Genomic DNA, 23,012 nt, shown 5'->3' on the forward strand with positions numbered 1-23,012 from the left:
GGGGGCTCCTCCACGGGCTGCAGCGTGGAGATCTGCTCCGTGTGGGACCCGTGGGCTGCAGGGGGACAGCCTGCTGCACCAGGGGCCTCTCCACAGGCCGCAGGGGAACTGCTGCTGCCTGCCTGGAGCCCCTCCTGCCCTCCTGCTGCACTGCACTGACTTGGGTGCAACGGGGCTGGTTCTCACTCCTTGCTCTCCCAGTTGCTGCTGTGCAGCAGGTTTTGTTTTGTTTTGTTTCGTTTTTCCCCTTTCTTAAATCTGCTCTCACAGTGGCACAAACAACATTGCTTATTGACTCGGCTCTGGGCAGTGGCAGGTCCCTTTGGAGCCGGCTGAAACTGGCCCTAATCTGACGTGGGGCAGGTTCTGGATTCTTCTTACAGAAGCCATCCCTGCAGCCCCCCATGACCAAAACCTTGCCACATAAACCCACTAGAGTTTGTTTTCAGATGCTCACCCTGGAGAAACAGTGCTAAAATTAATATTTTCCTTCACAGCTTAATTGTGCCATAATCCAATTCTCCCCCATCTTTAGTAATTTTCTGGAAAAACTTTAATGTGCAGTCATTAAAATGTGGTTGTAAGGGAGTGCTTTTCATTCCTATGAAATACTGATCATTTTTCTGAGTGTTTGCCATCTTCGTATGGCTCATCTCACGCTCAGCAGAGAAAGGACTTCTAAGGTTGAGTGTGGCAAATTGCACTTGACCTAAGCAAAAATGAGTATGGGGACAAATCATAAAAACAGTCTCATTAAGGAAAAGAAGTGAACTAGAATGAGATATTATCTGTAATCTGGGTGATAAAGAGCATTTATCTGTAAAATATTATCTGGGTAATAAAGAGAAATTGAAAGATATTGTTAGAAGGGGAGGGATAACTGACCAATGACCAATTTCTTTGCTCGCTACAACTCCCTGAAAAGGAGATGTGGGCAGCTGGGGGTTGGCCTCATCTCGCAGATAACTAGTGATAAGACAAGATGGAATGGCCTTGAGTAGCACCATGTGAGGTTTAGGTTGGAAATTATGAGAAATTTCTTCTCAGGAAGAGTGGTTAGGCATTGGAACAGGTTGCTTAGGGAGGTGGTGGAGTCACCGTCCCTGGGATATTTAAGAATAAGTTGGACATGGTGCTTAGGGATGTGGTTTAGTGAGTGATAGTGGTGGTAGGGTGGTGGTTGGACCAGATGATCTTGGGGAGGTATTTCCTAACCTTAATGATTCTAAGATCCTTCCTTCCCCCCCCCCCCTTTTTTTTTCTTTCTTTTTTTTTTTTTTCTTTTTTTCCTTCTTCCTTAAAGACTACCATCACAACCAGCAAGGATGGTGAATCTTCTGAGAGAAGATAAGAAGGGTAAGATTCTAAAATACTCAGACTTCTTCAATCAAACTTTACATTCAAAAACTTGCAATGCCTGAATTTCAGTGATAATGATTATTTTCTTATAGAAAGAAAAGAAAGAAAGCGAGAAAGCGAGAAAGCGAGAAAGTGAGAAAGAAAGAAAGAAAGAAAGAAAGAAAGAAAGAAAGAAAGAAAGAAAGAAAGGAACGAACGAAGGAAGAAAGAAAAAAAGATAAAGTAACGAGAGTCTGAGAGTTGTGACCTTGTGAAGGAGCCATCTGTGTTAATACTGTGATTTCTATGAAACCTAGAAGACTGATTGAAGGGCCTAGAGGGGAAGACATATGAGGAGCGGCTGAGGTCACTGGGCCTGTTCAGCCTGGAGAAGAGGAGGCTGAGGGGAGACCTCATCGCAGTCTACAACTTCCTCGTGAGGAGGAGTGGAGAGGCAGGTGACCTATTCTCTGTTATCACCAGTGATAGGACCCGTGGGAACGGTGTTAAGCTGAGGCGGGGGAAGTTTAGGCTGGACATCAGGAAGAGGTTCTTCACCGAGAGGGTGGTTGCACACTGGAACAGGCTCCCCAGGGAAGTAGTCACTGCACCGAGCCTGTCTGAATTTAAGAAGAGATTGGACTGTGCACCTAGTCACATGGTCTAAACTTTTGGGCAGACCTGTGTGATGCCAGGAGCTGGACTTGATGATCCTTATGGGTCCCTTCCACCTCGGGATATTCTGTGATTCTATGATTCTAGGTGGTAATAACCCTCATACTTTTCTCCAGTTCTGCCTTGTGTCCAAAAAATATGTTCTAGGAGTGAAAATAAGCATGACTAAACCAACCTTTCTAAACAGCTTCTCCAAGAAGTCAGAAGTCCTTCTTCACACAGGAGTTTCTCTTATACCCAAGGTTGTATGCATGGATGGCTGTATATTGCATTTTCACTACATGCAGTATGGAGCTTCCTGCATGCTGAATCAACTGTCCAGTGCACACAAAGTGGGTTAAAACATTTATCAGTGGGCTTTCCACTTGGAGAACAGAGGGAGCCCATCCCACAAACTGTGCTGGATGTCTGACTTTTCTTTTTTGTTATTAGATATAATGGAATTGCTCAATTTTATGAGGAAAGCTAGAAGATTTTGAGAATATTATTCAAGAACTTTTATTAAATTGAAATGTGAACATCATTGCAGAGAGATTTTACAATGACAAAATATAGAAAAGTCCACCAGAAAGCTACAGACTTCAGTAACAATATTGATCTTACAAGTGAAATTGCTAACAGATTTTATTAAAGCCAACAGTTTCAATATTAAGAACTTAAAAAATACATACTTTTAAAGCATTTTCCTTCAAATACACTTAGAAACAATGAAGAATTCCTGAGCAACTATTTTTGTACCAGTACGCTCCAACTAATGTACATACTGCATATGAAATCTACTTTCTATAATTTCTTAAATTTTAGAAATTTACAAAATATTTGGATCTGGTTCATAGAATAATTGTGCTTCAAGTTGTTCTGTTGCTAAACTAATGACACTACAATAACTTGGATGTTCCAGATTGCATACAAATTCTGAAAATGTAATGGAAATGCCTAGCTTTTATTGCAAGGCTAGCAATGAATTGGTTTATGCAAATGGAAAAAAAAATTGCTTTAAATATTGGATGGTCTCTTTCTTGGTTGGGAATTATCTTGTTTATTGTGCATACTATTCAGAACATGCAATTCAAATTATAAATAAGTTTCTTTGAGAGATCTGCTGGCACTATCAAAGGCAAGGAAGTTCTAGAGACTCTCCTGCATTTAACAGCCCTGCCAGAAATTTGAACAGATACAAATTATTAGTGTCTTTTGACTTCTTTTTTTTTTTTTTTTTTCCCTTGGTAGTACTTTTTCAGAGCAGCATCCCCAGTATTTCTGTTTTACACAGACTAAAAAAAATATGTGGAGCACAATATAAAGATTTGAGAAACCCACATGTTGCTGAGTATCTATGAGCAATATAAATGAATATAGCATGTATGAAACTGATGGTTGTGTTATTCCAGATGAAGAATGGTATTTGATGTCAGAATAAAAAATTACTTTCTGAGATGAAAAATGAGCAACAGTATAGCAGCCCAGGAGGTCCCTTCTCAGTATATCTGAGCAGTAGTTCCTCTTCCTTTTGGAATGAAGGACATTGGGATGAGAATTCAGAGTATTTTATAGCATTATGAATATTAAAATATGTGGTTTGACATCATTATACTTCCACCTGTATTCTATAGAAAAATCTGCATATTCCTAGACATGTATAGTTTTCTGTCCTACTCAAGGGATATTTTCTGCCACTGATATCTACAAAGATTTCCAGCATTCTCTAAAAATTCTACTTAGTGCTTTATCTATAAAACTGACCATTACAATCTTTGTAGGAAATGAAGTAAAATCTGTATACATTTTTATTGATGTCAAAATGAGGTGAAGGTAGTCAGCAGCTCTCTAAAATAGAAGCAGCGTTGTCCAAAAATAAAGTTGTCAAATAAAGAGAAAGACCAAGACCAGCACCATCACAGAACAGAACAGAATGTTAACCCTTCTGAAAATAAAACAGGAAGATATGAAAAAGACTTCCTTATTTCTAACTTCTCAGTGTACTGATGTCTCGAGTATAAATCCAGCTAAAAGCCTATCAGCACTGCAAGACGCGACACAAATAATTCAGTTATTTCTTGAATTACTTTTGACAGATGTAGTAGTTTCTCTTAAAAACTTAGCTTAAATTGGAGAAATGTATTTTAAGTCTGTCTTGGTAATTCTAGAATTTATCACCAAGATATGGACTTTGTGATTAAGGAAAATGTCAACTGGTATATTGTCATGTATTGTCATATATGTTAATATTGTCACAGGTGTAAACTATACAATGCCCAGAAATGTCAAGAGACCATTTATTAGTACCCACAAAATGTTTTGTCTCTTGGGGCTTCTAGGTCATTGCATAGTAAATAGAAAACAGAAGAATGATTAAGAATGACAGATGTATGTGTGACACAGTGTAAATGGATTAAAAAAAAATAATTCATAAATCTGTCTGAAAAATTGAATGTAGCTTTTAAAAACCATGTGGTACATGTGGTATTTTTGTTGATTTTTTTCCTTAGGAATGTAGGAAATGTAACAGCAGATTAGATGAGGGGTCTAGCTGCTCAAGCATTGTTTGCCAGGGACCAATATCAGATACTTGTAAGAAAATCCTGTAATTAATATAAATGGAATGACCCGCTCTCGTGTATGTCTTTTTCAGCTTTTATCTAACAGCTGATCTGTAGTAGCCAATTTCAGCATCTTGATGACTGATTAGTGCTTAATAAGGCATTACAGTTTTTGTGGACTATCTCAAGCAACGGTACGTATTCCCACTTTTGATATAAAAATATATATATATATTTTTTTCTTAAAAACTCATTTATTACTCTACCATTTCTGATTTTTTCCTATCTACTCTTACATTGATTCTTCTGCTTTCATTTTCTGTTCTCCCTCCCTCTCTTCTCAACCACGGTCAATATGCATGTTTGCCCACTCTGATTTCTCAACTACCTGTGCACCTTCCTGCAGGGTTCACTGTGACTGTGCTCCTCTTCCATTCTGCCACATGCAGCAGCCATGTCCTTCCTCCCATTACTAATTTCCCTTTCTGTCCCAATACATGATGTATTTCTATATTCTGTTTATCTTTAATCTCTTGCTTGACATCCACTGGAAAGATGAAAAAAATCTCTTATTTATTTCAAAAGGATTTTCAAGGCAGAGACAAAAGATTGTTCCAGCTCAGTGTAATTCAGTCTGTCCATCTGCACCATAGGCACTAGAGTCTGAAGGAAGTCAGTGACATGGTATGAGGGTTTGAGATAGCTGAGAGTAGGGGCAGTCTCCATTTTCACTCATTTAGGAACAGAGTTTGAAGATTAACTTCTCAGAAGCAACTGAAAACAGGTCTTTCTATGTAGTAAGTACTGATAAATGCTTAGTTCCCATTGGTGAGATCCAAGATCAGATCACCTCTGAGAACTCAGCTCATTCAGTCCTAGCAAGCTGGGCACACAGGCAGTAGCAAAAAGCAGAAAAGGGACTGATGCTTTAGGAAAATAGCAACTGCCAAGCTGGTCAGTATGGCTTTCCCGAAAAGATGGAAACTTCTTTGTTATTTTTTCACATAAAAACATATTTGGCTACAAATGTCTAATATCCCATCCTAGTACTACTAAAGCAACACAAGTGATGATTCCATAACAAGCTGTTAGTTAAGAGAAACAACTTGAACGTTACAAATACGTTTTTAGAAAAGAATCTGCAATTTGACACACAAAGTAAAATGCTTTTGTCTGCCTTTTTAAAGGGAGCAAAAATAAACAACATCTGAGGTAGTGATTCTTTAAAAACATGGTGCCTGATCTCATGACGCTTTCATTTCATTTCTCTTTATGGCTTTGTAGAAGATGTCTAATATTCATTAACTGGCTTAGATGACTTTGGTTTCCTTGCACAACACTTTCAAATTGTTTACGGTTAATGAGAAATTATCAAACACATTTACAGGCTTAATGATGTGAGCTGCACATATACAGTGCTCCAGAGATCACAAATAAAATGATTCTTACTCATTTTTAACATCTACTGTTACTAGACTTTAGATACTTAAATGACATTTAAAGCAACTATAGATTTTCCAGCTATCTAAACATATACACATAAACAGATATACCACAGAGTTCACTGCTTTAACATAAACCAGTTATCACTACATATTTGTGTTTCAGTTTGTTCCATAAACACATACATCCTCTTATTAGTATTCTATAAGGTCTGTTTACTGCATTTTTATTAAATAATCCTCTGTAGTTACATAGTATCATCAAGACCATTCTTCAAACCTGCATTTTATGTGAAAATAAGTTTTGGCAGCACATGCCCCACTTGAATAAATCATATTTCTTTAAGAGTCAGGAACATTATATTGAAATACTAAAAATATACATTAAATATGTCTTTGCTAAAGGAAAATGTTTAATTAGAAAATTTAAAATAATGAGTTATATTTCTCAATACTGAAGAAAAACTATAAATAAAATTATTCTGAGTCCAAAGGAAAGGTATTTAATTGAAATATATATATTAAATTTTATGAATTTATAAAATGAATTACTTCTGAAGAGCCTTTTAGGGCTTTTATGTTACTAATAGGTAGTTCACACTTTAAGAGACATGTATATAGATCTAACTTTGAAAGCATCATTGAAACATAAATCCATGTGAGAAGTTTAACTAACGGTATGAGACCTAGAGGGACAATCCCTGTTCCTGGGGTAAATTATGTTACATACTTCATCACTGTATATCAAAAGAGGTGTCATGTGCCTGTTATCCCCACTGATGTATCATAACTTTACAAGAATCCACTAAGTACAACTGCTACAAAATCTCATCTATTTTCTACCTAAAAGCTAAGAGCTGTAATAAAAACTAAAGTTGCAAACAAGACAATGAAATATTTGAACATCCAAAGGCCCTCAAACTTAGCTGATGGTTATCCTGATTTTACAGGACACTAGTTTATTCTCTTTTGATGTGCAAAAGTACAGTTTGGATGTTAAAGGCCACTTTCAGAAGGTGTCACTCCCACCTGGGAAGTAACAGGGTGTTTTGGAAAATAAAAGTGCGTCCAAAGGGAAAATAATCAAACTGCACATTTGTTCAGCTTAAAGGATGAAATACATTTATGAAAAATGTTTTAAAGTTCTATTTAGCTAGCAAATCCCTCAAAAAGCTTAGCTACATCTGAGCAACCAACAAATACACCTTTTCTACTCGGGCTGAATTTCTGTTTTCACAGAAAGCCATGATGATTTGGCATCATGAGACTTTCATTGGCAAAGTTGGGAAAGAATCTATGCCTCATAATGTAATTTATGCCTGCAGATACTTTGCAGTTTCAGTACCAGTTTATGGCTAGGCATACAGAAATGCTTTCACTCAGTTCTCTTTCCGAGGGAGAATTTGTGGATTACTGGAGGGGCCTTCTTTTTGATATCTTGCAATCCTGTTTTTTCATGCAATAATACTGATTTTTTTTTCTTTCTTTCTTTCTGGCAACTTGCAGTTTGCATGTGCATATAAACTAAAGGTCCTCTGAAAAGCTGATCTTTTGGGTTTTATGAACTCAAGGTGTTAATGTTACTGATGTTAATGGGGCCTACCAGCTGCCACAGAATTGGACATAACCCATAATATTAATACAGCCCATATTTTTCCATTTAAGCAATGTCAGCATAGGAAATATTTGTATAAACATTATTTAAATTCTCATTTTTGGTCTAGAGAGTCATACTTCTCTATTAGAGCAAGCTAGGATAGACAAACTTAGTAACAGTCAATGGAGTTTAGAGTATGAGTTCTCTCTTCCTAAAGCAGACACTTGTATTCTGCCAGGAGAATCATGCTCTAGACTCCATGATCTACAATAAAAACTTAGCAACCAGGTACATATATAGATACTTCCATTTAGGCGGGATCAATAATACACTTAAAATCTGCTCAAAGTTGTGTCTGTCTGCCTCTGGTCCAAAATAAACTGTGACAGCAACAGTCTGCTGCTGACACATTATCCAACCCTTGCTTTGGTTTGTAGCATCTCTGTAGCTACCTGTAAGTTACCCTAAGTAATCCACTACATAAAGAAAATCTTTAGGATGTAGCTTGATAAGATTCTATAGCCTCTATACAACACCAGAGGGATGCTAAAGGCCTGCAGCAGCATGTCCTTATGCATGCTGTTGGGAGTAGAAAACAACTGCTTGGCTCAGATATGACTATCTGTGTAAAGAAAGAGAACGTGTCTGATTCAGATTGGCCTTGTCAAATTCAGTCAGAAAAATGAAGCATTCAGTCAGAAGAATTAAGCATTGTCAGACAGTATACTATCAGCTTACACACATGGACACACAGATTGCTGTCCTGTAAAACATTCCAGTTTTGACTGATAACTTAATAGTTTCTTTGCAGTACTTTTAGTATCTAGAAAATCTGTAAGATATACCACAAATGCTACAGTAAAATTGTCCTGTTACCTGTAATTAAACAAAATTTTATGCTTGGCTGCTCTCTGACGTAGCCACTTCATGTCTTCAAGCAATAAACTGAGTGGCTGAATTAAGAATCTAAGATCCCTCTCTGTGCATTCAGCAGATCATCCAGACTGCTCCAATCAGCCTCTAGAAAGGGGAAGTAAATTGCAGGTATAGAGGTCACAGACTTCAAATTTGATGCCTAAAGTAAATGTTACAGTATCCACTACCATACATGTTTATATACACACAGATAGTTAAATTCTAAAGTCTAGCCAGTGAAAGGGCTGGACAGCTTGACCGATCTGTACTCGAGCAGTTCCATTGCATGGAAGTATTATATAAGAATTTGATTTGCCAAATCAGATGTGTTTTTTTGGGGATCAAAATCAGAGGCTCTGTTTTGGCTGGCTCTGCAGCAGGTTACCTGATACTGCAGGAAGGCTGGCTCAGTGCATAAAATCAGAAAAAGCTGAGAAATATGACACTGTTCAGGAAGGACAAGACCTTTCCATCACATGTACAGTACAATTTCCCTTACCTTATGCTTCCAATTCCCACTGAAGCTAGTGGTGTTGGCTAAATGCTTGGCCCAGCTTTAATTAGCCATGACTTACTTGTTCATACTTTGATGGAGTAAATTAAACTTTTGCTTCAGGAAGGAAGGGCCATAAGTACGCAGCCATTCCATTATCATTTTGATTTTGCCTTTAGTTACATGTGGTAAGAGGAACCCTGACTCTTTCCACAGTTGCTTTCCAACTACATGGACTCCTTTTCTCACTCCTGTTGCTACTTCAGCAGAGCACTGACTCTGACTTTATGCCGCGTATCCCTGACTGTTGAGGCTGGATTCCAAAACTAATTTTGATAAGTTCATTATGAAATATCTGAAAAATTTCAAACTTTCTTTCCAGGCTAAGAGAAAAGTGTACACAATGGCTAAGGATGCAGGCGACCATCATTCCATTCATGAGTGGCATGAGAGTACGAATTAAGTGGGAAAGAAGCTTGCTCTCAAAACCTAGATTCTATTTTAATTTTATAATAACAGCTGGTAAAAAACATCAGAAATAAATAATTTACAATTCAAATAGTAATACATTTGTAATATATTAGAAATATAGTTTAAAAATTACTTCATATTTTTACTTAGTATAAAGTTTAATTTTATGCTTTGTATAGAAATGGCAGCTTTACTTGTTACCTCTGTTTCAGCAGAAGGAAACAGAAAAGTTGCTAAATAGCTAAATAACATTGGGAAGTTAAAAAATATTTTATTTTGCTTTTTTTTGGTAATAGAAAAATAGCCTTTAAAAATACATTGTTAAATGTATGGGACTGTACTAAAGTAGAATTGTATATTATGTACAGTAAGGCAGTATATCAAATAGTGTCCTGCTATGTTTTTCATGTTTGGTTTGACTGGAATAGGCTATGAACGGGATGCAAAGTTTTCTGTCACATTGAAACAAAGCAAAATATATTTAGAGGATTTTTTTTTACTGTAATTAGTTGAATATATTCTCTTTTATATGTTTTTTCTTTATATAAGAGCTTCATTTTTCTGAAGGGTTGAGAAAAAGTATAGAGAAATCTTAATCTACTGTCAGAATACACTCAGAAAAAAATACGTTGTAGATCAGAATGTCATTGTGTAATGATTTATCCAATTTAGAAACTGCTCAGACAATTGTGGTGTACTGACTCGTAACATTCTTAGTCTTTGTTGAAACTGCAATATTCCCTTAGGTTGAATCAAATAACAGAAGATCTGCAGAACTGAAGAATTAGTTTGCAATGTATTTTTCATGGCATGTAGTATCCATTTCCTCATTTCCCTCTCTGAGAAATGTGTTAATGATCCAGGGTTTACTTCTATAATTGTTTTATCAACCCACAGTTTATAATTCTCTGTATAATACACATAGGAGCCTAGGTTTTTTTTTTGGTTTGTTTGTTTTTAGGGAACTATTTGCTGTGTGGTTTTATTTTACTGTACATAACTATTAACAAAATCGATATGCAAATCACAGACTTGTCAGCTAGAAAATGGTGTAAGCTACAATCGTAACGTAGTAGCATAATCTTAAACCACTGCATTATTATACTGATTGTATTTGACTTATTCTGTAGCATTACCTGATGAAGAGTGAACAAACTTTTAGTTATTTAAAAGAGGGCATAAAGGAGGATGGGTCCATATACTCCGATCCACTTGTCTCTCTTTTGCAGTCACTTGGAGCTGTCAGACAGTAGCTCGTATTTTTCTCAGCTTGACCTTGCTGAAGGTTCTGAGATGTTTCCTTTGCAGGTTCTTGAGACATAGGTGTGTGCTGGACTCGTGAATCTGGCATTAATACTAGAATATTATGGTCCACAACTGTTGAGACCTTTGTATATTCTTTGCTGGTTCCTGGAATAGTGTAATTTTCAGTCTTTCCTCTATTTTCTTTATGTTTCAGTAATACTGCTGGCTCATCCTGCTTGACTTTGTGGACTTCTACGTAATCCATTAGTGTAGCATCCAAAAAAGGTGACTTTACATTAGGTCTGTTTTGTTTGACCTGCACTGCCGTTTGCTCAGTTTTGGAATGCAAATTCTCCATCTCTCCATGTTCTTGCATATCTCCAGGGACGGTTTCAGTAATAGAATATCGTGACTGATGCTTTTCTTCATTTTCCACCAAAACTGGGGCAATGTTCACATTTGTGGTGATCAGTGTTATTTTACATGCATCTACAATGCTGTGGTAGGCAAATATAGGAGGCTGATTATCAGGTAATTGAGCAGCAGGCCACGTGGATGATTTTGTGCTCTCACTGTTAGAAAGGAGTGTTTTCCGTTCTAAGGCTACACACTGAGTTTCCCGGCTCCTTTTCACAGCTTTATTTTCTTGAACATCTCTTACATCTTGTGTTTGAAGTGTTGATGGAAGGGCACGGGACTCCCTGCACTTCTCAGAAAGCAGAGAAGGGCTATCGCAGCTCCCTCGTCCTGAGTCGCTGTCTGTTTCCTTGGGTGTTGTTTTTGCTTTTTTACTGGGATTACCATTGTTGTGACTTGGCATGAGTTGCTGATCCTCGCTGTCCTCTACCTCTAGGTATTCTATCAGTAGCTCCTCACAGTCTGATGTTGGAGGGAAACCATGGCAACCAAGAGCACTCAATAATTCTTCAGATTTCCCTGTCTGAGGACATAATAAATAAGATATTGATATTTTTCCACTGTTAACATTAGGGCTTATATAACTAGAACAATTGTGAACAGTCTATATATTTAATAGGCAAATACTATAATAGCTACTACACTAGATGTAACCTGATTTTCTACTACTGCAGAAAATAGCAAAAGAACAGAAGAACTTTCCCTGAGTTCTGTCAGTGGAGAGATCCCAGAGTTCATGTTTCTAAAATGGGAGGACTACGGAGCTTCTAGCAGATAAGGGTCTCAAGGGTTTGGCAAGAAGGTAATGGAGGAGAATTGACAGAACAGCCATGCCCTTGTCTCCTCAACATGGCAAGAGACTGTGGAGAGTGACTTATCTAAGAACAACTTAGATCACATAGGCATTAAGCTCTTACTGTGTCCCAGGTAGCAACTGAAGTTACAAACCCTGTAGATAAATGCCCTCCTATTAATGCCAGGCAAAACTATGTCTCATACATACCTTCCACATGATCAACCTGAAAGCTTTGCTTATTTTTAACATCGATTACATTAACTAAATCTGTTTTATACTTAATTATGGTAGTTGTTTTTGCTAGTACTGAATTTTAAAAAGTAAGTAATGGCAAATTCTTCTGCTGTCATCAGCAGTACTCACCTCTAACAGATGTGTATCAATGCCTTTTATTTTCGGTCCCGGAACTGGTGGTAGGATAAAGGCTATCATTCTAAAACAAACAAACAAACAAAAATTAACAAAACAAACAAAAAGCAAAGCAAACAAACAAATGGACAAAAAACAACAGAACAAATACAAAAGATATAAATATGGGCCCTCTCTTACCCCCTCCCACTCTTTCATGTGGGTACCAGTGGTGTAGCAACAGGAAGTCTGAGTGCTATCAAAAAAGGTTTCTGGGCCCTAGGAAGACAAGTAAAGGAAGAAGATGACTGAAGAAAAGTTGAAGTCTCCATTTCATCTGAGAGACTTAAACTTCCCAGGCACACACTGGGAATATCATACTGACAGGACAAGCAAGCCTGGGAAATTCCTACAGCATGCTGAAGATAACTTTCTGTCACATGCACCAAGTGAGCCTACCAGGAAGGGTGCTCTCCTGGATCTGTTGTTTGAGAGTAGGGAAGGCCTTGAGGGAGAGGTGATGGCAGGTGGCTGTCTTGGCCACAGTGGCCATAATGAAATAGTGGAACATTTTGTGGAAATAGTTCAACATTTTTGGTGTAGGGAGCAAAAAGGTCAGTGGAGTTGCCCAACCTGGACCTGAGAGAGCAAACTTTAAACTTCTCAGGCAGCTAGCTAGCAGCGTCCCTTGGGAATCAACTCTAGAGGGTTTAGGGTCCATGAGAGCTGGTCACTGTTCAAGAACCACCTTCTAAAAGCCCAGCAGCAGGCAAGAACGGGATCTGGGGGTGCTGGTCCACAGCAGGCTCAACATGAACCAGCAGCGTGCCCTGGCAGCCAAGAGGGCAAACTTCATTTTGGGCATTTTGGGGTGCATTAAACACAGCACGGCCAGCCATCCAAAAGAGGTGATTCTCCCACTTTATTAACACTGCGTGTTAAGGTCCACAATAAAAAAAAAAAAAAAAAACAAAAAGACAGAGGAAGGCACCAAAGCTGTTAAATGGCTGGAAGGCATGTCCTGTGAGGAGAGGCTGAGGACACTTGGCTTGTGTACTTGGAGTAAAGGAGGCTCAGAGGTGGCCTCATTGCTTTCTGCATCTTCCTGAGCAGGGGAAGAGGAGAGGGAGGTGCTGGTCTCTGCTCCCTGGGAACCAATGACAGGGTGTGTGGGAATGGCACAAAGCTGCACCAGGGGAGGTTCAGACTGGACATTAGGAGCAATTTCTTTACTGTGAGGGTGGCCAACCACTGGAACAGGCTTCCTAGTGAGGTGGTTGATTCCCCATGTCTGTCAGTGTTGAAGAGGCATTTGGACAATGCCTGCAATAATGTGCTTTAACTTTTAGTTAGCCCTGAAGTGGTCAGGCAGTTGGACTCAATGGTCTTTGTAAGATCCTTGAAACTAAGCTATTCTAAATTCTATGTTTTCTCTCTGTATTTGTTCTCCCATTTCCTCAGAAAGTTACTGAAATTTTAAATACTTCTCACCTATCTGTTGCCTCCCTGTTGGACATCTGTTTCCTGCCTGCATTCTGTAGCCAGGTAGTTTACTAAGCCAGGTATAGTTTGTAAATTATCCTTAGATATATTCATAAGAAATAGAACAGCATAAAATTATTGAACTGGAAATGTAATACTACTAACGTCCTTTTATTATTCTTTGTCCCTTAAACTCCAGCTCTCTCAAACCGCTGTAACTTCATCACTGACCACAACACAGTGATGTAGGGCGCAGTCCTGGAGGACTAATGGGCCTCTGTGTGCGTACTTGACTGTCATTTGACTGGTACTAAACAGGATTTATGACGAATAACTTCTGATTGCTTTTCCATCAGCAGTTTCTCTCTTTCCTCTACTCATCCACTATTTTTTGCAATACTTCTACAGAAGAGAGAAACTTTGCAACACCTTTACCTTTGAGTGAAATCAGACAAAGATTTTATAAATTATTTGGGGAATTGACTGACAAGTATGTAGAAAGATAACTTCATAACATAACTTTGTTTCATTTAGAAAATTAGGCCAAACCCAAAACATGTGTCTTCAATAGCAGCAGGGATACTCCAAATGATATTTGCTGAATACTTAATGGCAAACCACGATGTCCAGATCTAATAGAGACATGTCTTTACCAATTAAGAATTTAGTTTTTCATTTTTAGTCTGTTTTCTCAGAACAGAAATACCTGTTTACCATTTGTGAATTTAAAATCAAATACCTGTAATTTATACTACATAACACTCTTATAAGAAAACACAAAACCTATATGAGATTAAATCAAATGTTAATAACCTATTTTTGGAAAAGTTTGCTGAGATTTTTAACTCCATAGGATTGTGAAATTTGTGACTTACCTGTACCCTTTTAAAACCATTGTCCAGCTCATGATTAAACATATAAGAGATGACAAGACACCCACGATGATCCACACAATCATATCTTTTACTCTGAAATCTATGAAAGAAATGTAATTATTTAAGGATGCACCTAGCATATATACAATCAGAATGAAAAAAAAAGAAAAGAAAAGAAAAAGTCTCAAATGACTTTTATTTGAAAAACTGTTCTAAGCTGCCAAATTTAGTACTGAATCTGGAGGGCTCTACTAGCATAGACAGATCTCAATATTCATTGCAATATGTGGTAATTAATATACTTTGTATTAATAGCACTGTGTAGGAAATAAACTGTCTTGGAAAAAATATAGAAAAATGTATGAAGAAGGAAATTTTTGTCAATGTCCGTTATAGTAACTGGTTTCAAATCCACTTATACCAACATAGTTATTTCATTATCAAATACATATCGTATAATTAATTAAATGGTGGGTAAAACGATCTCGGACTAAATGTTTTTGAGGATTTCTATTGTAACATGACACTTTTTACATTGAGATGTTTATTTTGAATTCATTCCAGATAATGTGTAATGAAGAGTTGTTACTGTCTGAAGGCAGTGATCCTTTGTTGTTCTGATAGCAGTTCTAATGCAGTTACCAGAACTCTCCTAATTAAAAACTACCATCATGAGAACAGATGAGGCAATAAACAGAAAGGATGTTGTTTAAATAAGTAAGGAAATTCATTCACCTGCTTAACTCCTAAAAGTAACAAATGAGACAGCTAACTCAGTATGGTGCAGAAAAGCTGAGAAATCAGTTACCTTAGCAATGATGTTGCTACATTTCCTAGGGAAACAATGGGATGTCAATCTGCACGAGCGCCACTGACAGCTAACAGAAGTATTACACAAACTTGCACTTAATAACAATTACTGAAAGGATGCCTGGCCACTCACCATTAGGGATCTGAATATACTTTTCTGAGCTCCATTCACTCCATGATCCATGGTGGTCTGGTTTGCAGTGAATCTGTACAATGTACTTCTTTCCTGGATTTAAACTAAACATTTTATATTGTGTTTGCTGTCCAACAAAAATAGTCTGGAAATGAATTAAAAATCATAAAATCCATATATAATTAAGACTTTTTTTTTTTTTTCCCTAGGAAAATCATAGCTAGTTTAGTCTTGATAACCAAGTTGGGAATACAGAAATTATCTGGATAGCTTCCTAATAATCGTTATGCAAGTCATTGAAGTAACAGTACATTTATTTTATTTCTAAATTCATCTTTCCAACAGTGCAGTAGGAATGATATCTGGCCCTGCTATACTGTGCAAATTAAACTACTGCAAGGACACATCATGAGCACATGGCAGGTATGAAGGATCTGTAGTAATGGTGGGAACTGCAATGGCGAGAAGAGAAGAATGAGGCAAGAAATAGTGACTGGGGAAGAAAAATGCTGAGAGGAAAGAAGGAATGTTGAGCTGGTAGAACTGTATAAAGAGTGGATCATGCAATGGCCGGGGAGCTGGAAAGTACAGTGGCAAGGGAAGGCAGAAGGCAATACAGAGATTGCTGGGAAGTATTACAGCAGACAAGGAGGTAATGCAACCATATACTAATAGCTAGAGTCTTTAATTTGTCCCCCAGTTGTTTGAGTTGCACATCCTGGATACAGACAATAATTACTAGGTGACCATGACAACTATTACCTAGTGGTCATTTGTGCAAAGTTAAATGATTTTACATAATGCTTTGAGCTTTCTGTTACCTAAGAAGTGCTTGTGGTTGAGAACAAATTATCAGAAAAGAAACCTGACTAAATGAGAACTAACAATTTACACTAAAATGCCAATACGGTTAAAATATAATGGTCACTATTAAAAATAAGTACTTCATCACCTGCTATCATACAGCAGTATCTGAGATACTAATTTGTCAGTAAGAATCTGTAGATCACACAAGCACTGCTTTTGAAATAGGATTAAATATTGTGTGCCCGCTTCATTACAGTCAGTCATGGGACCTAACTGACAAACAGTAATTGATCATCTAGCAAAAATTTGTGACATTCTTACCTCCCATTCCTCTCCTTCTTCAGGCTTTAGTCGCAACTCGTATTCAAGGGTAAGCCATCCAGATCTGACATCAGCCAGTGGGGGTGGAGACCATGTCAAGACCAGATATGGTTTTCTATTCATTGGCTTTTTTAATTCTAGAGTTACATTCACAGGAGGATCAGGCTGGACTGTTAAAATAAGAGAGCTGACAGTAAGAGTCTGAATGATTTTTCTTTGCATCTTACGAGGAGATATGAATTGTTGTGAGTGGTGAGTTGCCATCTCCATTATATCATTATATTGGAACTGGTGCTGGAATACAGGGATCAAGAATTTCCTGATAAACTAAGCAAGGATTTATGAATTTGGAGAAACTGGAGAACATCAGATACGTGGAGTTCATATTGAGATTTGCCTTAATCACTTATTACCTGAAATATTTTTTTCTTATATTACTATTTATTGTTGCTGTTCCCCACAGCTATGTTTCAAAGTTAACAGAACCAGTTAACATCTTTAATGCCGTGTTATAGAAGTTGTGGTATATCATAAACTTATCAAAGTTGGCATATACCATTAGAAATGCTGTACAAACAGATTTAACCGATAAAACTTGCCCCCTTCAATCTTTAACATTCAGAAAACACAGCAGCATAATCCCAACATGCATAGATAGAAATACTTAATAGCAAAGCAAAATAGTTGTTTATAGACAGACACGACTATAACAGAAAAATAAAACAAAATGGAATGTAGGTTTCTGCCATACTCAGGCTTGCAGCTACCTCAGTTCGAAGGTAGAACTCCCACATATAGTGCATGATTTTTACCACTGTCTGATGCAAAGCTTCACCAGGTAAGTAGTCAGGGCATAGAGGTAAAATGTAAAGCTTTTTCTCCATGAGCCCTCTTCCAGATACCAGGCTCCCAGCAGCCACATCCTTGATAACAAAGTAATTACTGGTGATAATGTTCCTTTCCCTTAGAACATAACCTACATACTTGTCCACAGTTACTCTGTGTAAAAAGTCTGAGAATAGAGAGTATCAGTACATTGCGATAAAAAGCACTGATTCAACTTCTCTTGGATCTGAGAAAAAAAGCAAATTTCAGAAAAACACTTATAGGTAGTCAAATTTAAGTATTATTAGTTAAAAAATCAATTTGAATTCAGTTGGTGGTGAAAAGGATTTTAGCTGGGTGGTGTTTCTTAGGGCTTGACTGAAGGAAATATGTAAAGTCAATAAATGATTTTCTGAATACAGTTTTAAAGCTTTCAGCATTTTTATGATTCCTTTAAAAATAAAATGCTAAAAGGATGAATATTGATTTATTATTTTACCAGATAAGATCTTATTTGCTCTCATATATTTTTAACTTGGATATACTACTATATATGAGAAGAGCTGCAATGAAAATTCTTGTGTCAAAACCCATAATTTTGAATTATTTGTTTCCACAGAAAACACTTATTATCTCTTACCTATGTAAGTCACATCCACATAATGAGGATCAGAGCTGTTACTTCCTATTTCATTAGTTGCCCTGACAGTAATATTGTATATGGTCCAGAAAGAGGTGTGTTTTTTATCAAAGTAGCAGGAATTAGGGCCTGCAGTTCTGTAATCTGGACATTCATAAACTTGTTCTTCTCTGAAATAAAAGAATCATAGTGATTACACAGACTGAAACACCTGACTTTGATAACTAGTAGTTGCATTTGGATCCAGCATGTTTAGGGCTGGATCAGAATCTTTATGCCTGGCAGTGTGAAGAAAATCAGAATATTGCTTTCAGACTACAGAGTAATTGAACAATTCCAGAGACTGTATTAAGCTTTTCCCCTGCAAAATGAAGACTACGAAGCCTGGAGAGTTTAGGCTGCGGTACATGTCATAGTGGCTAGTAGAGTACAAATCTTTTCTGAATGCCCTTGTCTACTACCTAGCCTCCACATGTTTCAGAGCACCAGTAGACATAATTGCTAGTCTTCTAACCCATCTGTTAAAAATGAGTATTTTCAATGTTCATTTCACATTTACATGAATTTTTGCCCACATCATATGCTTTCAGAATCTATTTGGTCTTTTACCAAATGTTCCAAAATCGAACTTGTACATGTCCTCCAAATCCATTCACAAACTTCCCAAAGTGAGCAGGTATAGAAGGCAAAGTTGATGAAGAATATGTAGCACTTGTTTCCAGGATCCTCTGAGACACAGTGTGACAAAAGTAAGGCCTTTGGTACCGTCTCTCACGGCATCCTTCTGGACAGACTGTCCAACTGTGAGATGAACAGGTTGATGCTATGCTGGCTAATGGACTGGCTCAACAGCAGAGCTCAAAGGGTTGCAGGGAATGGGCTATGTCTGGCTGGTGACTGATCACTAGTGGTGTTCACCAGGGCTCAATTCCAGGGCCAGTCCTGTTCCACATTTTTATCAGTGTTCGGATACCCAAGTGGAATGCATTCACAGCAAGTTTGCCAGTGATACTAAATTTGGAGGTGCTGCTGATGACCTGGAGGGATGTGAGGCCTTGCAGAGGGATCTACATAGACTGAAACACTGGGAGATCAATGGCATGAAGTTCAGCCAAGGAAAATGCCGGCTGACTGGAGATGGAGCAATGCCAGACACAGGTACAAGCTGGGAGACGAATGGCTAGGGAGCAGCTCAGCAGAATGGGATCTGGAGGTGCTGGTCCACAGCAGGCTCAGTGTGAGCCAGCAGCGTGCCCTGGCAGCCAAGAGGGCAAACTTCATTTTAGGGTGCATTAAACACAGCATGGCCAGCCAGCCAAAAGAGGTGATCCTCCCACCATACTTAGCACTGGTGTGGTCTCACCTTGAATATCAGGTGGAGTTCTGGGCTCCAGAATATAAAGAGGATTTTAAGGTCCACAATGTAAAAAAATAAATTAAAAAATAAGCATTTAAGAAAGAATCCAGAGGAGGGCACCAAAGTTGGTGAAAGGGCTGGAAGGCATGTCCTGTGAGGAGAGACTGAGGACTCTTGGTTTGTCTAATTGGAGTAAAGGAGGCTCAGAGGCAACCTCATTGCTGTCTGCATCTTCCTGAGCAGGGAAAGAGGAGAGGGAGGTGCCGGTCTCTGCTCCCTGGGAACTGATCACAGGATGTGTGGGAACAGCAGAAAGCTGCACCACGGGAGGTTCAGGCTGGACTTTAGGAGCAATTTCTTTACCATGTGGGTGGTCAACCACTGGAATGGGATTCCTAGTGAGGAGGTTGATGCCCCATGCCTGTCATTGTTGAAAATGCATTTGAATAATGCCCTCAATAATATGCTTCAACTTTTAGTTACCCCTCAAGTAGCTAATTCTGGTCATTTGGGAAAGCTTCTGTCTATGGTGCGAAGGAGCTACAGGAGCTACAGGACCATGCCTTTTTATTGTGAACACTGTTATGCTGTTGCAGCACCATGGCAACTATCAAGGCAATCTATCCATGCCAGCAGAATTCACAGTAATTTAAAAAACCCAACATTACAAAAAGATCTTTTTTTAACCTTAAATATGTAGTTACTAGTGCTATTCCAGAATATGTCACTTGCACAAAAGCCTACAGTAAACTATAGAAAAGCAATTCTCCTAAATGCAAAACCGATTAAGCTTGATTTTCCATGTCTTTCTGATATAATACTGAATAACTGTATACAACTTATTACCCTTCTTTGCTGTAAAGTAAAGTGTAGTTGGTAGGACGTCCTCCATCTGAACCAGGTTTCCACCAACAGGTAAATGTTTCCTTCTCTGGAGAACGGCATTTTATTATCGTAGGCTTTTCAGGAGGTGACTCTTCTGCAAGAGATACATAAACGAACTAATTAGTAAGTTTAACGCATCAGGTCAACTCTGAATTTATAAAACAAATTCAATTGGAGCAGGGAAACTACATTTTTTTTCTTTTTCTACAAAGAAAGAATATGTTTTGCTTCATTATTTACACAGGAAAGAAAGGGCATTCAGTGATTAGGGTAGCAGCCTTTTACTTTGACCTGGCTTCAAAATCCTTTTCCACTGCAGCTACACTGAGGAACTACATTTTACTTCGCTGTTTGTAGCTCTTTTTGGCTTCCCAAATCTGACAAAAGGTTCTCAAATGCTGTCATACCAGGTTCTGTAAAATTATTTAAAATACATTCTGCTATTTGATCTGTTATTTACGTAAACATTTTTTTTTCTTCAGAAATGTGTTTTAAGATCTGGTTGATTATTCGAAAAAAAAAATAATAATGCTGCCAGTTGTTTTGGCTTTTACAAGAAAAGAAAAAATGAACAAGAACATGTTTACCCCTGTGTTTATGTCCCTGCCAGTAATTCTCTCCTGAAGTGCCCATGCTGAGCTGACTCAAAAGATACAAAGTAGTTCTTGTATTTCCTCCTACAGTGATGTTATGCCCAGTACTCACTCTATTTGCCTAATTGCTGCTAAGCAATTTATAATTATCTGGATTCCTGATGGTTGTTATAGACTCAATCAAAGCATTTAGAATTGGGCTGAAGAAGATGCTTAAATTTTGAATACTTCGATGGTTGTCAAAACCCTGATGTGCTTGAAACCTTTGTAGTTATGTATTTGTGGCAAAACATGTTCTCATTATATTAATAATATATATTTTCTACTATTTAGAGTGCGGCCATTGATTTTCCAAATTTATAATTGCCTCAGGCAAATCTGAAAATGGGACATTTACAAAATATTTTTCTATTATCAGTACTTCAGCAATCTCCATGTCAAATAATGAATAATGCAGCTAGTGACAGAAGAAGAAGATTTGAGACAACCTGGCTAAAGTGTCTGACAACAAGATATGAAGTCATACATATTTAATGTCCCAACAGAACACGGATAATTATTCCCATGTGATAGCAGCTGCAGTGCTATGCTCTGTTATGCTCCTGGCAATGATTTCAGTCCCGTTGCTAACGAACAAATGAGTGACTCTCACACAAGTACTGCTACCTGGTATCTTCAGTTAGGTGAAATCAACATGATTTTAAATGGCAGGACAAGACCAAAAATTATGCAAGCACATCTGTATCCAAAGTGACTTCCTAGTAAATCCCAGTCTGTTTGTCATAGCCAGTTTTGGCAGAGGCCAAGTACTAAGTGGATCAGCAAGACTGAATATATAATTACACACAAAATATGGCAAGATGCGCTAAGTTGTTCCTCCAGCACTATGAAGCATCTGTGTGAGGAACCCGGTTTTCAGGGCTGCCGTTTAGGCACCTTTCACAACACTGAACTGACTAGAGTGTAAACACAATTAACAGAACAGTAATCATCAACTCACCACTGGGGATCTGAATGCGTTTTTCAGAGCTCCATTCACTCCATTCTCCAAGGTCTAACATGCAACGGACCTGAACAATGTACCTCATCCCAGCATTTAACCTACTCACTTTGTATTGTGTCTGCATTCCAACAGATATTGTCTGGAAAAATAATATAGAATTGGTCTATTTTAACGAATAAGACATCAAGAAGTATGCTTGCGTCACTGACTTTTGAAAGGTAAGGATTTCAATCAGATATTTTTTAAGATGTTAATTACAAAGTAGTAAAGGTAGTGGCTGAATGAACAGAAAAACAGTGACATTGAGGTTCTGATGCTCAAGAATTGTAGACTTTCTAATAAGTACTTCATCAGATCAACATTGAAAGGAACATTATAGGTAGTTTGACTCAGACAATCTGTTTAACGCCTCTTAGTGGTTAGTTTTAGGTCTTACTATTAAGTGCCTTAGGCCCTTTAAACATCTCTTCAGAAGTCTTTCAAGATACATAGCTTTCTCCATCTGTAAGGCATCAGCAATTTAGGTAGCATTGAGGCCATCTAAATATAACTTTAAGAATGATATTTTATCCTGGTATCCCAGCTGTGGGAGTACTGTGGCCCACTCCTAGCAAAATGACAACAGTTGGGAATTTCAATGTAAATAGTGTGAGTAGAACACCCCAAGCTTTCAGACATTGGAGGTTTGCCCCAATTAATCATGTTGAGGAGGATGACAACTCTCAGCCCAATTAAACTGTAACTAGGGAATTACGGACATCTGAAACACAGTCAGCTTGAAAAACAGCACTAAAGAAGCATGAAAATTTGGTGAGGGGAGACTGGAAACAGCAGCTGTGACGCTATCAGAAGCTGCTCTGCTAGTACCATGACCTCTGCCTGAGCCAGACAGAGCAGCGCAGCCTCTCTCTCTGATGCTGTGGGTAGCTGCACTCCAGGCAGTGTGGGTATTATGATTTATCTGTTGTATTGCTGACACTGATTTTTGACTGCATAGTTAACTG

At 38.0% G+C, this 23,012-nt stretch overlaps 1 protein-coding gene across 29 annotated transcripts in view; it reads right to left on the reverse strand.

The window, feature by feature from the left end:
• Nucleotides 1-3,211: 3,211 nt before the first annotated feature.
• Nucleotides 3,212-23,012, reverse strand: part of PRLR (prolactin receptor) — a 167,072-nt gene continuing 147,271 nt past the window's right edge. For all 29 annotated transcript variants that reach the window (XM_080572563.1, XM_080572567.1, XM_080572570.1 and 26 more), the window contains 8 exons: nt 22,006-22,147; nt 20,374-20,506; nt 18,171-18,340; nt 16,706-16,875; nt 15,578-15,722; nt 14,635-14,734; nt 12,293-12,362; nt 3,212-11,656 (listed from right to left, as the gene is read on the reverse strand). In XM_080572563.1, the coding sequence (XP_080428689.1) occupies nt 10,634-11,656; nt 12,293-12,362; nt 14,635-14,734; nt 15,578-15,722; nt 16,706-16,875; nt 18,171-18,340; nt 20,374-20,506; nt 22,006-22,147 (1,953 nt within the window). In that variant the 3' untranslated portion in view covers nt 3,212-10,633. The remainder of the gene's footprint in view (nt 11,657-12,292; nt 12,363-14,634; nt 14,735-15,577; nt 15,723-16,705; nt 16,876-18,170; nt 18,341-20,373; nt 20,507-22,005; nt 22,148-23,012) is intronic.

This window comes from Anser brachyrhynchus (assembly GCF_964034855.1).
Source record: "Anser brachyrhynchus genome assembly, chromosome: Z".
NCBI lineage: Eukaryota > Metazoa > Chordata > Aves > Anseriformes > Anatidae > Anser > Anser brachyrhynchus.